The sequence below is a fragment of the Pleurodeles waltl genome, chromosome 2_2 (genome assembly GCF_031143425.1).
Source record: "Pleurodeles waltl isolate 20211129_DDA chromosome 2_2, aPleWal1.hap1.20221129, whole genome shotgun sequence".
Classification (NCBI taxonomy): Eukaryota; Metazoa; Chordata; class Amphibia; order Caudata; family Salamandridae; genus Pleurodeles; species Pleurodeles waltl.
In genome coordinates this window covers 717,035,816-717,048,025 of record NC_090439.1, presented here as the reverse complement: position 1 = coordinate 717,048,025, position 12,210 = coordinate 717,035,816, and the positions used below count along the sequence as shown (strand labels likewise).

Genomic DNA, 12,210 nt, shown 5'->3' with positions numbered 1-12,210 from the left:
TCCTCTAAGCTGGAGTGTCCTGCGGTGCTGTGACAAAGGGGTGAGCCTTTGAGGCTCACCGCCAGGTGTTACAGCTCCTGCCTGGGGGAGGTGTTAGCATCTCCACCCAGTGCAGGCTTTGTTACTGGCCTCAGAGTGACAAAGGCACTCTCCCCATGGGGCCAGCAACATGTCTCTAGTGTGGCAGGCTGCTGGAACCAGTCAGCCTACACAGATAGTCGGTTAAGTTTCAGGGGGCACCTCTAAGGTGCCCTCTGTGGTGTATTTTACAATAAAATGTACATTGGCATCAGTGTGCATTTATTGTGCTGAGAAGTTTGATACCAAACTTCCCAGTTTTCAGTGTAGCCATTATGGTGCTGTGGAGTTCGTGTAAAACAGACTCCCAGACCATATACTCTTATGGCTACCCTGCACTTACAATGTCTAAGGTATTGCTTAGACACTGTAGGGGCACAGTGCTCATGCACTGGTGCCCTCACCTATGGTATAGTGCACCCTGCCTTAGGGCTGTAAGGCCTACTAGAGGGGTGACTCATCTATACCTGCATAGGCAGTGAGAGGCTGGCATGGCACCCTGAGGGGAGTGCCATGTCGACTTACTCGTTTTGTTCTCACCAGCACACACAAGCTGGCAAGCCGTGTGTCTGTGCTGAGTGAGGGGTCTCCAGGGTGGCATAAGACATGCTGCAGCCCTTAGAGACCTTCCCTGGCATCAGGGCCCTTGGTACCAGAGGTACCAGTTACAAGGGACTTATCTGGATGCCAGGGTGTGCCAATTGTGGAATCAAAAGTACAGGTTAGGGAAAGAACACTGGTGCTGGGGCCTGGTTAGCAGGCCTCAGCACACTTCCAATTCAAAACATAGCATCAGCAAAGGCAAAAAGTCAGGGGGTAACCATGCCAAGGAGGCATTTCCTTACAAATGCACTGAAATCGTTGTGGATAACGCCACTAGTCTCTATGCTTTCTGAGTGCTGTAATTCTTGAGTCAGCCTAACATATTGCCATCATTGTGTTAACTCTCCATCCACGCTATGCTATAGCATTATATCCAGAGATAGAAACGAGGACATTAAAATGGATTGGACATTAGGCCTGTATGGCTGGACTGGAATGTAGTGCTAAATAAATGTGGATACAATGCAGTGCAATTTTATATACATTCTTTTATATTGCATAAATAACAATTTTAAAAATTGAAAAAAACGTGCAGGTGGTTGTCTAAGTCAGCAGGTAGGATAATGAACAGGAAGTGAAATAAAGACAATTATAACCAAAACTATTGATGTTTCTATGTACAACATGTAGACAGTTTCTGGATCAAGAAGTGGTTTGCCAGGGCTATTGCCGAAGCTAGGTAGCATCTGATTTTTCACCTTTCTCATACAACCCGGTGCCCACACAATCAGAGTGAAACCTTTAATGGCTAACTCGCATTCACACATCACTTCAAAAATATCTCAGTAGTCCTCAAGTTCTGAGCAAACTTTCTACATAGCACTTCTCATTTGCAGTCTGAGTATTTGCTCTTTCCTGGCTTGACAACTGCAACTCACTGTCCTTGAGGTTGTAAAGAATTCACTTGACTACAGTGTAGTTGGGACACAATGCAGCACAAAGAATTGTAAACTAGGCTGTGGTAAGAGAGTGACATCACACCCATTCCTTTCAAACTACCTTGGCTGGCTGCTTGGAGTGGTAAAATAAAGATGAGTGCAGGTTTTGAATGCTAACTGCCTCCAAACGTCGTTTTAGCGTTGCAGTGAGGGGCATAATCTAATCAAGCCCTAATTGGCAGGCCCTTAAATCTTTAACCTCAAGCTCTAACAATAAAATAAACGTTTGTGTTTTTGTCTTTTAGGTATTATGCTTTAGAGGTCACGTATTTCAAATCCTCTTTGGATCGTAAGTTGCTTGAGCTCTTGTGGAACAAGTACTGGGTGAATACTCTCAGCTCCTCTAGCTTGCTCACTGTGAGTACTGTACAATATTAATGTTTCTTTTATTTAAATGTTATTTTCAGGATCATAAACAGTTTTTTTTTTTTCTATTGTTGTGTGTCTGAAATGAATTAACATCTTGAAATGGTCTCCGTGTTCTTAGCGACCACTAGAGAAAATATTACTCCTCTCCACAGTTGTCTTTCCTGGTGTAGTAGATTTGTGAATGACTATTTAAATATAATAAAGACCAGTGTTGCATAATAGCCCTTTCCTTTCGTAATGAAGTATAACCATAATGAAGTGGTATTGACCAGTTGAAGCCAATACGGCCAGTCCTTATTGCTGATTTACTACCTGGAATCTATATTTTGCTCCTCGCAGTCACAGGGCTACGGAATTTAAGAAGTCTACTTTTTCACTACTTTTAAGGCGCTACTTCTTGCTTTTTGGTTAAACACTCATGAGTGCATGTGTTTTTCAGCTGTCTCACACTTGTTCTTTTCTCCACCCTCACATTGCTCTCTCTTGTCCGTGTGCTCCCCCATAGTCCACTTTCGCCCGTATTACCCCATGTTCTCTACCTTGTGTTGATTCTCTCCCACCTACCATGTTGCTTCACCCTTCCACAGCCCACCCATCATGTTTAATTTTTTACAGTTCCTTTTGCGCTGTTTTTAAAAGCGCCTAAGCAATATATATTTTTTTAATTTAAAAATGTAAGGTATCTCAGATCATTCAATAATTTTTTTTTTTTTAAAAAGCCGGTCTTTTTGTTGGCAAGCGGGTGAGCATTGAAGCATGTACCCACCTACAAAATGAAGCATTGTTCATATCCTCATACTTTTTTTTCCAGCCATGCCGTACAGCATGACTAAAAACATTTGTTGAATCCAGTAGATCTTGTAGAGGTGACGTATTGGCTTTGCCAATGCTTATTTCATTGATGCTGTCAAGTAGAAAAAGTAGAACTCACATAAACCCTATTAGCAATGTTGGTGAAGTAGGACATTATGCCACAGCACTGTTAATAATGTTTTGGTTCTCTTGCACTCGCAGTTTACGTCTTTGTAGAGGTAGGCAGTTTGCTTCATTCGTGGAAGGGTTTGGTTGCCTTCTTGCATGACTTCCACACTTTATTCCTCCCTTTGCTTGACACACTTCTGTTTTCTTCATCTCTACTCAGTTCAGGATTTGACTTAGCGTTGTTATTCATTGAAGTGCACCTGGCCATTGCTATTTGGCTTTCTTGGGGATTCTCACCTGCAGCAAAAAAAGTGCACTGTAGCCCATTGATTCTTGACTGCTTTTTCAGCCTTCCGAGCTCTTCCTCCTCCCAGTATTCTAGTCTTAGGAACAATGTCAGCCAAGCTGCCTATTAATGGAGGCACCCTTGCAGTGGGTAACCATAGCAGGCCACTGGCCCCTCTCCTTGGGCCTCTGTAAACTTTAGCCCTCTTTGCTTGGTACTTATTTATAAAGCAAGATGCCAATACTTATGTTATACCATAGGCTAGTTCACCTTGTAACATATGGCTACTAAAAAGAGAATGACTGTGGAAGAACCACAATAGGCCCACTGCACAAAATAGTTCTAGTATATTAGTTCTCATCTGTTTGCATAGAGTACCGTTTTTGTACTGCACCACGCCCTTGGATTAAAAGGCATAAAACACTGAACAGAGTAAAGATGCAGGTGGTACAATAGATTTGATTGCTTATATAACCTGAAAGCTGCCATGCTAATCAATGAGATTTATTTGCCCCTGTCTTAGTAAATATCTAAAAGTGAACTCTTCAAAGGTGTTATAAAGCTGTATAACGAGGAAAGTGTTGTGTGCTGATGTTGAAGGGAGTTCCAAAGACTGGGCCTTGCCGCATGAAAAGCTCTCACCCTAACATTCAAGAGTTAGTGATCAGTGCTGGATTTTTAACACTGTTTTGTGTGTAAAGCACTGAGCCTGTAGTCAGCCCCTGTGCCATATGAATCCCTAGCATCAGTGCAAAGAAGTTAGAACTCCGTACTGCCCCAGGACAATCCTTTGCAACACAAGTTGCCCCTCCCACCCTAAAACACTTTTACTATCCTACTTATACCGTCCCACTTGTACATGTTTTGTGATGGATCCTGCTGCCTACAGATTCTTCACCTTTTGAATATCCCAAGCTCCAGACTAGATCTGTAAACTGTTCGAAAGCCTTCCATGCCAGTAGTGGGCTCTGGCTCCACTTCAGCACCAGAAGCAACGCCATGGTGATATCACTGAAGCCATAAAAGACCCCTTCCATGCCCTGACTTCAGTTCCCTTTTTCCCTGCCATCAACGCAAATCCAGGGTTTAGCTCTCCTGGGTTAGGCGAAGTTAGTTGATTCTTTTTCCAAATTACTTATAGGTGCAATGCAGAGATGTTACAGCCCCTTCCCCAAATTGTCAGGTTTTAAACCATTAAGGGACTGTGATGGAAAAATGTCCACCATGGACCAGCACAACATCTGTTTGTGGTGTTTGAGGGCAGACCACATCAAGGTCTCTCTGTCTCGGAAAGATCATCAAGCCAAATGAAAGTCAAGGCCCAGGACAAGGTGATTGGAGGCATCAAAGTCATCCAGGAGGAAGCACAAGCAGAAGCAACACTGTGACTCCTACTAGTGCCGTCTTCGAAATGCAAGACCCTATGTCCTTCCATTCCTCCTCCTCTGGACTCTTCTTCAGCGCCAGAGTTGGTAAAACACTCTGCAGAGGACCTTTGCACCAGACTGCAGTGACTGACCGATTGCCATCTGCCATACCATCACGTAGGACTCAGCCTGGTTGACATTACCTGACTTCCATTTTATGCAGGGCTTTGGTTCCTTGTGCAGTGCCTTTGGCACCCATGTGGCTCCAGCCGCATTCGCTCCTTCCGTCCAGCTGCCACCATTAACGTTCGCTTGAACTCTGATGCCAGCTCCATCTTCGACATCATGACCAATGTCGACCTCCTCTCCACATTCCATCAGCATCCATTCTTTCAGTGTGGAAGAAGCCCACTACGTTCACAATCCACAAAGTCGTGGTGAGGAGACATAGACCACTTCCAGATGACCTGGCATTTTTCTCCAGTCGTCCGTCACTGAAGAGCCTTGCTGTCCAGGCCCCCTGCTCATCAAAAGCATCCAGAGCCTTCCCCGCTGTTCCCTTTGACAGAATCCAAAAAATTGGAACATTGCAAAAAAAAAAAAAAGTCAACTTAGCTGGCAGTATAGTTCTCCTGGCCCTTAATGCAACTTGTTTTATGGAATGTTACATTCACACTCTATGGGGCATGGCACAGTTGGTGATAATGAATTTGCCAGACCATCATCAGCCCTTCATGAAGATAGTGAGGAATGGATAATCAGCTGCAAAGCATGTCCTCCAATAGTGTCTTTATGCATCAGACTTTGTTGTGGGTCTTGAGCACATGCATATCCCTACGCTGTTGTTCATTGCTCAGAAATTCCATATTTTCCCAAGATGTACAACCTACTCTAATAGCTCTCCCATTTGATGGGTATCATTTGTTTGAAGCTAATGCAGATTCAGCTTTGGGAAGGTGTAAAGAGAGCAAGGCCACAGTCAGATCGCTAGAACTCCGGATGCAACACAATTACCAGCGATACCAGAGATTTTGAGGCTTTTGTAAAGGTTTCTCCTTTCAAGACAGGCAGCAAGCCCAAACCTCCTAACAACAAGCAACCCACTGTTCTGTTAATTTCTTGTATGTGGTGGAAGTAGACACCATTTCCTGCCTCTTCCTTTCCTCTTTTCTTCATCCTCTTACCCATCCACCACTAGTGAGCAGTGCTACCTCTCTCTTGTCACGATACAGGGTGTCTTTCCACATGTTTGCAGGGCTATCACTTTGGACCAATGAGTCTTGCAGATTGGGGATAAGTTTTATGCCCTACCCTTTCAGCAGCCCCCACACCACAGCCATTGCCCCACTCTTCCCGCAGCAGACCATCTTCTGGTCCTTGAGCAGGAGGTCTTACTACAAAAAGGGGTGGTGGAGCTGGTGCCAGAGTAGGAGCTGGGCTAGGTTTGCTGTCCTAGGAAACTACTGGTTCCGAAAAAAGACCTCAGTTTTCCTCAGATCCTAGACCTAAGTGTTTTGAATGGTTTCTGCGAAAAGAACGGTTCAGAAATGCTGTCCCTAGCACAGCTGTTACTTGCAGTAGAAGCAAAAGAAAGGATGGTGCTTGGCGACCTGCTGGGCGCGTGTTCTTACATACCGATTATGCAGTCGCATAGGACCAGCACATTACCAGTTTGTAGTCCTCCTGTTTAGCCTAAGTTCTGCCCTTCATCAGACCCCCCAGCTTTTTGAATCTTTTTGAACCCCAGAATTTTAAATCCATGGATTCCTGCGATGCCCACAATTTTAAGTAAACCTGCTGCAAAAACCAAAACTATCTCCCCTGTGGTGTCTAAGTCTCTTGCTACGTGAAAATGCTTCAAGGCCAGGCAAGACAGCAAGAAAATAAACTAACACCACAGGGAGACACATTTTTTTTTTTTTAGCATGGAGCATTACTTCTGAACTACTTCATTCCATTTGGCCATCCACCTACTCCCAGGACGTCCAGAAGGGCACAGATTAGGTATTGTCACGTGGCTAACAGTGATGACATGGCCAAACATGCCCGGTCATTGCCCCACTGCTGCTGGCTGCGCCTATCTGCGTTGTGAAAATGACAAAAGAAGAGTGTGATTGGGGGACCTTTTGGAGGCATGGCATTGTGGGGCCTGGAAGGAGCGGTTGAAGTTCTTTGTCACTGCATGACTGGCACTGGACTCTTAAACTAGGGGTGGCATGCCTGCTACCTCATGTAAATTGCTGGTGCTGAGCCCACAACGGTTGTGACCTGATACATGTCCTCTGTGATTGCCCCTCGGTATGACCTTTTTGGGAGGGCGTTGGCGCTCCACTAAGCGATACCCTACCAGTCGTGATCCCCTTGTCTCGTCCCCTGATCCTTCTACGTGACCTTGCAGCCTCCTCAGACATTACCTGTCTCCAGGACTGTTAAATGCATATTGAGCTTGCCACGGCAAACATCTGCATTCTGTCACTGGCGCTATCCCACAACAAAGTACCAAATAGCCTCCTACAAGAGGGTCCTCAACATTCTACAGGGCAAGATGAAGACCTTCCTCCTCACCTAGGCACTTTTTCTCTGGGACGTTAGCAGTTCGATCCCAGCTGAGGGCGTCTTTGATTCTCCCTCCCCCCCCCCCCCCCCCCACAGAGTGAATAAATGTTGTACTGCGGTGTTATTGCCCTTGGGACCCTCCCTAGTCATGACCCTTGAGAAGGCGCACCCACTTCCCTCTCTCCCCTCTCACCTTTTCCACATCTACCTTCTCCTTTAGCTCTCATTTCCTTATTCGCTTCCCTCTCCTTGCCTCTTGTTCCCTATTCTCCAACTCATTTCCCTCTAACCACCCCACCCCACCCCCAATTTCCCTGTCCCTAAAGAAAAGAATAATAATTTGTCGTTGTGTAATATAGTGTGTGGTGCTCATGTGAAATGCTGCAGTGCCCTTGGGACATGTTCGCATTATGTGAAACTGCAAAAAGAATCAAAAGAATGCATTTCTGTCAAAAGTTTAAAAAAAAAATATTAAAAAAAAAAAAAAAGGGTGCGCGCGCTTCTAAAGCATATCATTACCCAATACTTAAACAGTAATTTAGCGTTCCTTAGAACACTACAAATATGCGTTTTTTTAAATTGCTGTACATTAGTGTGTTTGAAGTACAATACATTTGCTGTTAAATACTTACTGAAATGTGTCTAAACTACATTATAGGACAGAAAAACATGGAGTTTGTCATGCGTAACTGCTTTGTACTTGAATTTGTAAATCTGTTGTCAAGTCCTCCCTCCTATTTAGTCATCATTTATGGACTATGTAGTATAAATTGGATAATACCTCATATTACGTAATTGCTTACTTGTGGCAGTACTCTAGATTTAGTGCTACCTTCTAATGAGGGTCTTTGAGTAAACCTGCCTGTGAAATAGAAACCTAAGGCATACAGAGCAATGTTTGTGTGTGTGGTGTCCAGATGTGCAACATTTTTAAGCAGTCATTGTTCAATTCTGACAATATTACCAAAACGGACTTTGTCAACAGCAATCCCTTCTCTCATTCAGACACACCACTCACCCTAGACATTGTTTACGCTGAGAGAGACGTGCTTACCATAAACTCACCAGGGCACACCAACCTGTTGGACTAAAAAAGCACACAGTGCACCCTGAATTCACAAGCAGTTCTCTCATCCACACTTGAACAGGCACCTCCTCAACCCGAATCCACACCAGTACAGGCCTCACTCCCAATCCTGCATTCATTCACGTACACTACTCACCGTGCACCTACACAGGCACACCTTGCACACCACTCATTCTGCTCTCCAAGCACATGACTCATATTTCATTTTCCTCTGAGACACTGTAAGGAAATGCCTCCTTGGCATGGTTACACCCTGACTTTTTGCCTTTGCTGATGCTATGTTTTGAATTGAAAGTGTGCTAAGGCCTGCTAACCAGGCCCCAGCACCAGTGTTCTTTCCCTAACCTGTACTTTTGTATCCACAATTGGCACACCCTGGCATCCAGATAAGTCCCTTGTAAATGGTACCCCTGGTACCAAGGGCCCTGATGCCAAGGAAGGTCTCTAAGGGCTGCAGCATGTCTTATGCCACCCTGGAGACCCCTCACTCAGCACAGACACCCTGCTTGCCAGCTTGTGTGTGCTGGTGAGAACAAAACGAGTAAGTCGACATGGCACTCCCCTCAGGGTGCCATGCCAACCTCTCACTGCCTATGCAGGTATAGATAAGTCACCCCTCTAGTAGGCCTTACAGCCCTAAGGCAGGGTGCACTATACCATAGGTGAGGGCACCAGTGCATGAGCACTGTGCCCCTACAGTGTCTAAGCAATACCTTAGACATTGTAAGTGCAGGGTAGCCATAAGAGTATATGGTCTGGGAGTCTGTTTTACACGAACTCCACTGCACCATAATGGCTACACTGAAAACTGGGAAGTTTGGTATCAAACTTCTCAGCACAATAAAAGCACACTGATGCCAGTGTACATTTTATTGTAAAATACACCCCAGAGGGCACCTTAGAGGTGCCCCCTGAAACCTTAACCAACTATCTGTGTAGGCTGACTGGTTCCAGCAGCCTGCCACGCTAGAGACATGTTGCTAGCCCCCTGGGGAGAGTGCCTTTGTCACTCTGAGGCCAGCATCAAAGCCTGCACTGGGTGGAGATGCTAACACCTCCCCCAGGCAGGAGCTGTCACACCTGGCAGTGAGCCTCAAAGGCTCACCCCTTTGTGCCAGCACAGCAGGACACTCCAGCTAGTGGAGTTGCCCGCCCCCTCCGGCCACGGCCCCCACTTTTGGCGGCAAGGCCGGAGAAAATAATGAGAAAAACAAGGAGGAGTCACTGACCAGTCAGGACAGCCCCTAAGGTGTCCTGAGCTGAAGTGACTAACTTTTAGAAATCCTCCATCTTGCAGATGGAGGATTCCCCAATAGGATTAGGGATGTGACCCCTCCCCTTGGGAGGAGGCACAAAGAGGGTGTGCCCACCCTCAGGGCTAGTAGCCATTGGCTACTAACCCCCCAGACCTAAACACGCCCTTAAATTTAGTATTTAAGGGCTCCCCTGAACCTAAGAATTTAGATTCCTGAAACTACAAGAAGAAGAGGACTGCTGAGCTGAAAACCCCTGCAGAGGAAGAACAGAAGACACCAACTGCTTTGGCCCCAGACTCACGGGCCTGTCTCCTGCCTTCCAAAGAAACCTGCTCCAGCGACGCTTTCCAAGGGACCAGCGACCTCTGAATCCTCAGAGGACTGCCCTGCTTCAAGAAAGACAAGAAACTCCCGAGGACAGCGGCACTGCTCCAAAAGAACTGCAACTTTGTTTCAAAGGAGCAGATTTAAAGACCCCTGCAACTCCCCGCAAGAAGCGTGAGACTTGCAACACTGCACCCGGCGACCCCGACTCGACTGGTGGAGAAGCAACACCTCAGGGAGGACCCTCCGGCGACTCCGAGACTGTGAGTAACCAAAGTTGTCCCCCCTGAGCCCCCACAGCGACGCCTGCAGAGGGAATCCCGAGGCTCCCCCTGACCGCGACTGCCTGAACTCCATTTCCCGACGGCTGGAAAAGACCCTGCACCCGCAGCCCCCAGCACCTAAAGGAACGGAACTCCTGTGCAGGAGTGACCCCCAGGAAGCCCTCTCCCTTGCCCAGGTGGTGGCTACCCCGAGGAGCCCCCCCCTTGCCTGCCTGCAACGCTGAAGAGATCCCTTGACCTCTCATTGATTTCCATTGAAAACCCGACGCTTGTTTCTACACTGCACCCGGCCGCCCCAGTGCCGCTGAGGGTGTACTTTTTGTGTGGACTTGTGTCCCCCCCGGTGCCCTACAAAACCCCCCTGGTCTGCCCTCCGAAGACGCGGGTACTTACCTGCTGGCAGACCGGAACCGGGGCACCCCCTTCTCTCCATTGAAGCCTATGTGTTTTGGGCACCTCTTTGACCTTTGCACCTGACCGGCCCTGAGCTGCTGGTGTGATAACTTTGGGGTTGCTCTGAACCCCCAACGGTGGGCTACCTTGGACCAAAAACTGAGACTTGTAAGTGATTTACTTACCTGACAAAACTAACAAAAACTTACCTCCCCCATGAACTGTGAAAATTGCACTGTCCACTTTTAAAACAGCTTATTGTGTTTTATGTAAAAAGTATACATGCTAACGTAATGATTCAAAGTTCCTAAAGTACTTACCTGCAATACCTTTCAAATGAGATATTACATGTAGAATTTGAACCTGTGGTTCTTAAAATAAACTAAGAAAAGATATTTTTCTATAACAAAACCTATTGGCTGGATTTGTCTCCGAGTGTGTGTTCCTTATTTATTGCCTGTGTGTATGTACAACAAATGCTTAACACTACTCCTTTGATAAGCCTACTGCTCGACCACACTACCACAAAATAGAGCATTAGTATTATCTCTTTTTGCCACTATCTTACCTCTAAGGGGAACCCTTGGACTCTGTGCATACTATTCCTTACTTTGAAATAGTGCATACAGAGCCAACTTCCTACAGACACCCTGGCAATGGCTTCTTATAATTCGATCCCCACAGCCACTCCCTGGCACACCTAACAAGTGTACAGGTATTAACTATTTATAGGGGACCAGCTAGTTGGGGGAAGGAGGGCATGAGACACTTGACAGCCAGCACACCCCTCTGCCACCAATTCCAATTGGCGAGCCTAATCCAGGTAAGCGAACCACAGCTACACACTGGAATGATAAAAAAAAGTAAGTTTCATAAAGAAGGTCAGTGTCTAAGACCACACATTTTAATCAAGCAGGAAGCCTGATTTTTTATAATTTTTTTCTTTCTAAGTTTCATGCTGTCCAATTCAGTAACTAGATGGGTTTTTTTTTCTGACTGCAAAAGTTAATGCTTTGTCCTTAGATGCTGGAGGATGACAGGAAGAATGAATGTTTTTTGGATTAGGAGATCTACACCATGTTTTTTCCCTGCATATTCCCTTTTTTATTAGAAAATAGCTTTTAATTAGCACTAAATTAAGGTGTCACAATTTCATAATCCATGCCACAATATCCTGGGGAGGAAGGTTGCCTTGTGTCGTCAGGAATGTGATGCCAATAGTGGCCTCCCATCTCAGACGCACAGGAATCTCAGTGTATACTTGAACAACTGAATCATCAAAGCAGAGTCCACACAGATGGTTGTGCAACATCTGCCAGTTAGTGTCTCTGCTGTTTAACTTGGGCTTTTCCATTGACCAGTCCAAATTTCACGTAGTGCCCTTTCTGTACATCCTGGTTTTGGGTGCAGTAATGGATACTTCATCAAACTGGTCCTTTCTACCGCTGCAGGTTATACAAGATATTCAGGCTATGATTCTCATGTTTCACAAAAGTGCACAGAGCTCGCTTCCTGCTTTGCTTGTCATTCTCACATGCTTGCACATGAGGACCCTTCAGTGTTGCCTCTGTCGGCAGTGGTCTCAACATGGTGGAGCTCTACCCTGTTCAGTCGGAATCTCTAGGGACACTGAAGCAGATTTGACTTGGTGGAGTGTAGAAGGCAAGCTGGTGCAAGGAAGGTGATTCCAACCACCACCAAATGACAGTCCTCATGGATGCTTCCACCCTCAGTTGAAGCTCATCTGG

The 12,210-nt window shown here is 46.0% G+C and overlaps 1 protein-coding gene across 1 annotated transcript in view; it reads left to right on the top strand.

Annotated features, from left to right (window-relative positions):
* Positions 1 to 12,210, top strand: part of COPS5 (COP9 signalosome subunit 5) — a 157,693-nt gene that overhangs the window by 87,330 nt on the left and 58,153 nt on the right. The window contains exon 6 of the mRNA XM_069220292.1: positions 1,865 to 1,976. Within this exon, the coding sequence (XP_069076393.1) occupies positions 1,865 to 1,976 (112 nt within the window). The remainder of the gene's footprint in view (positions 1 to 1,864; positions 1,977 to 12,210) is intronic.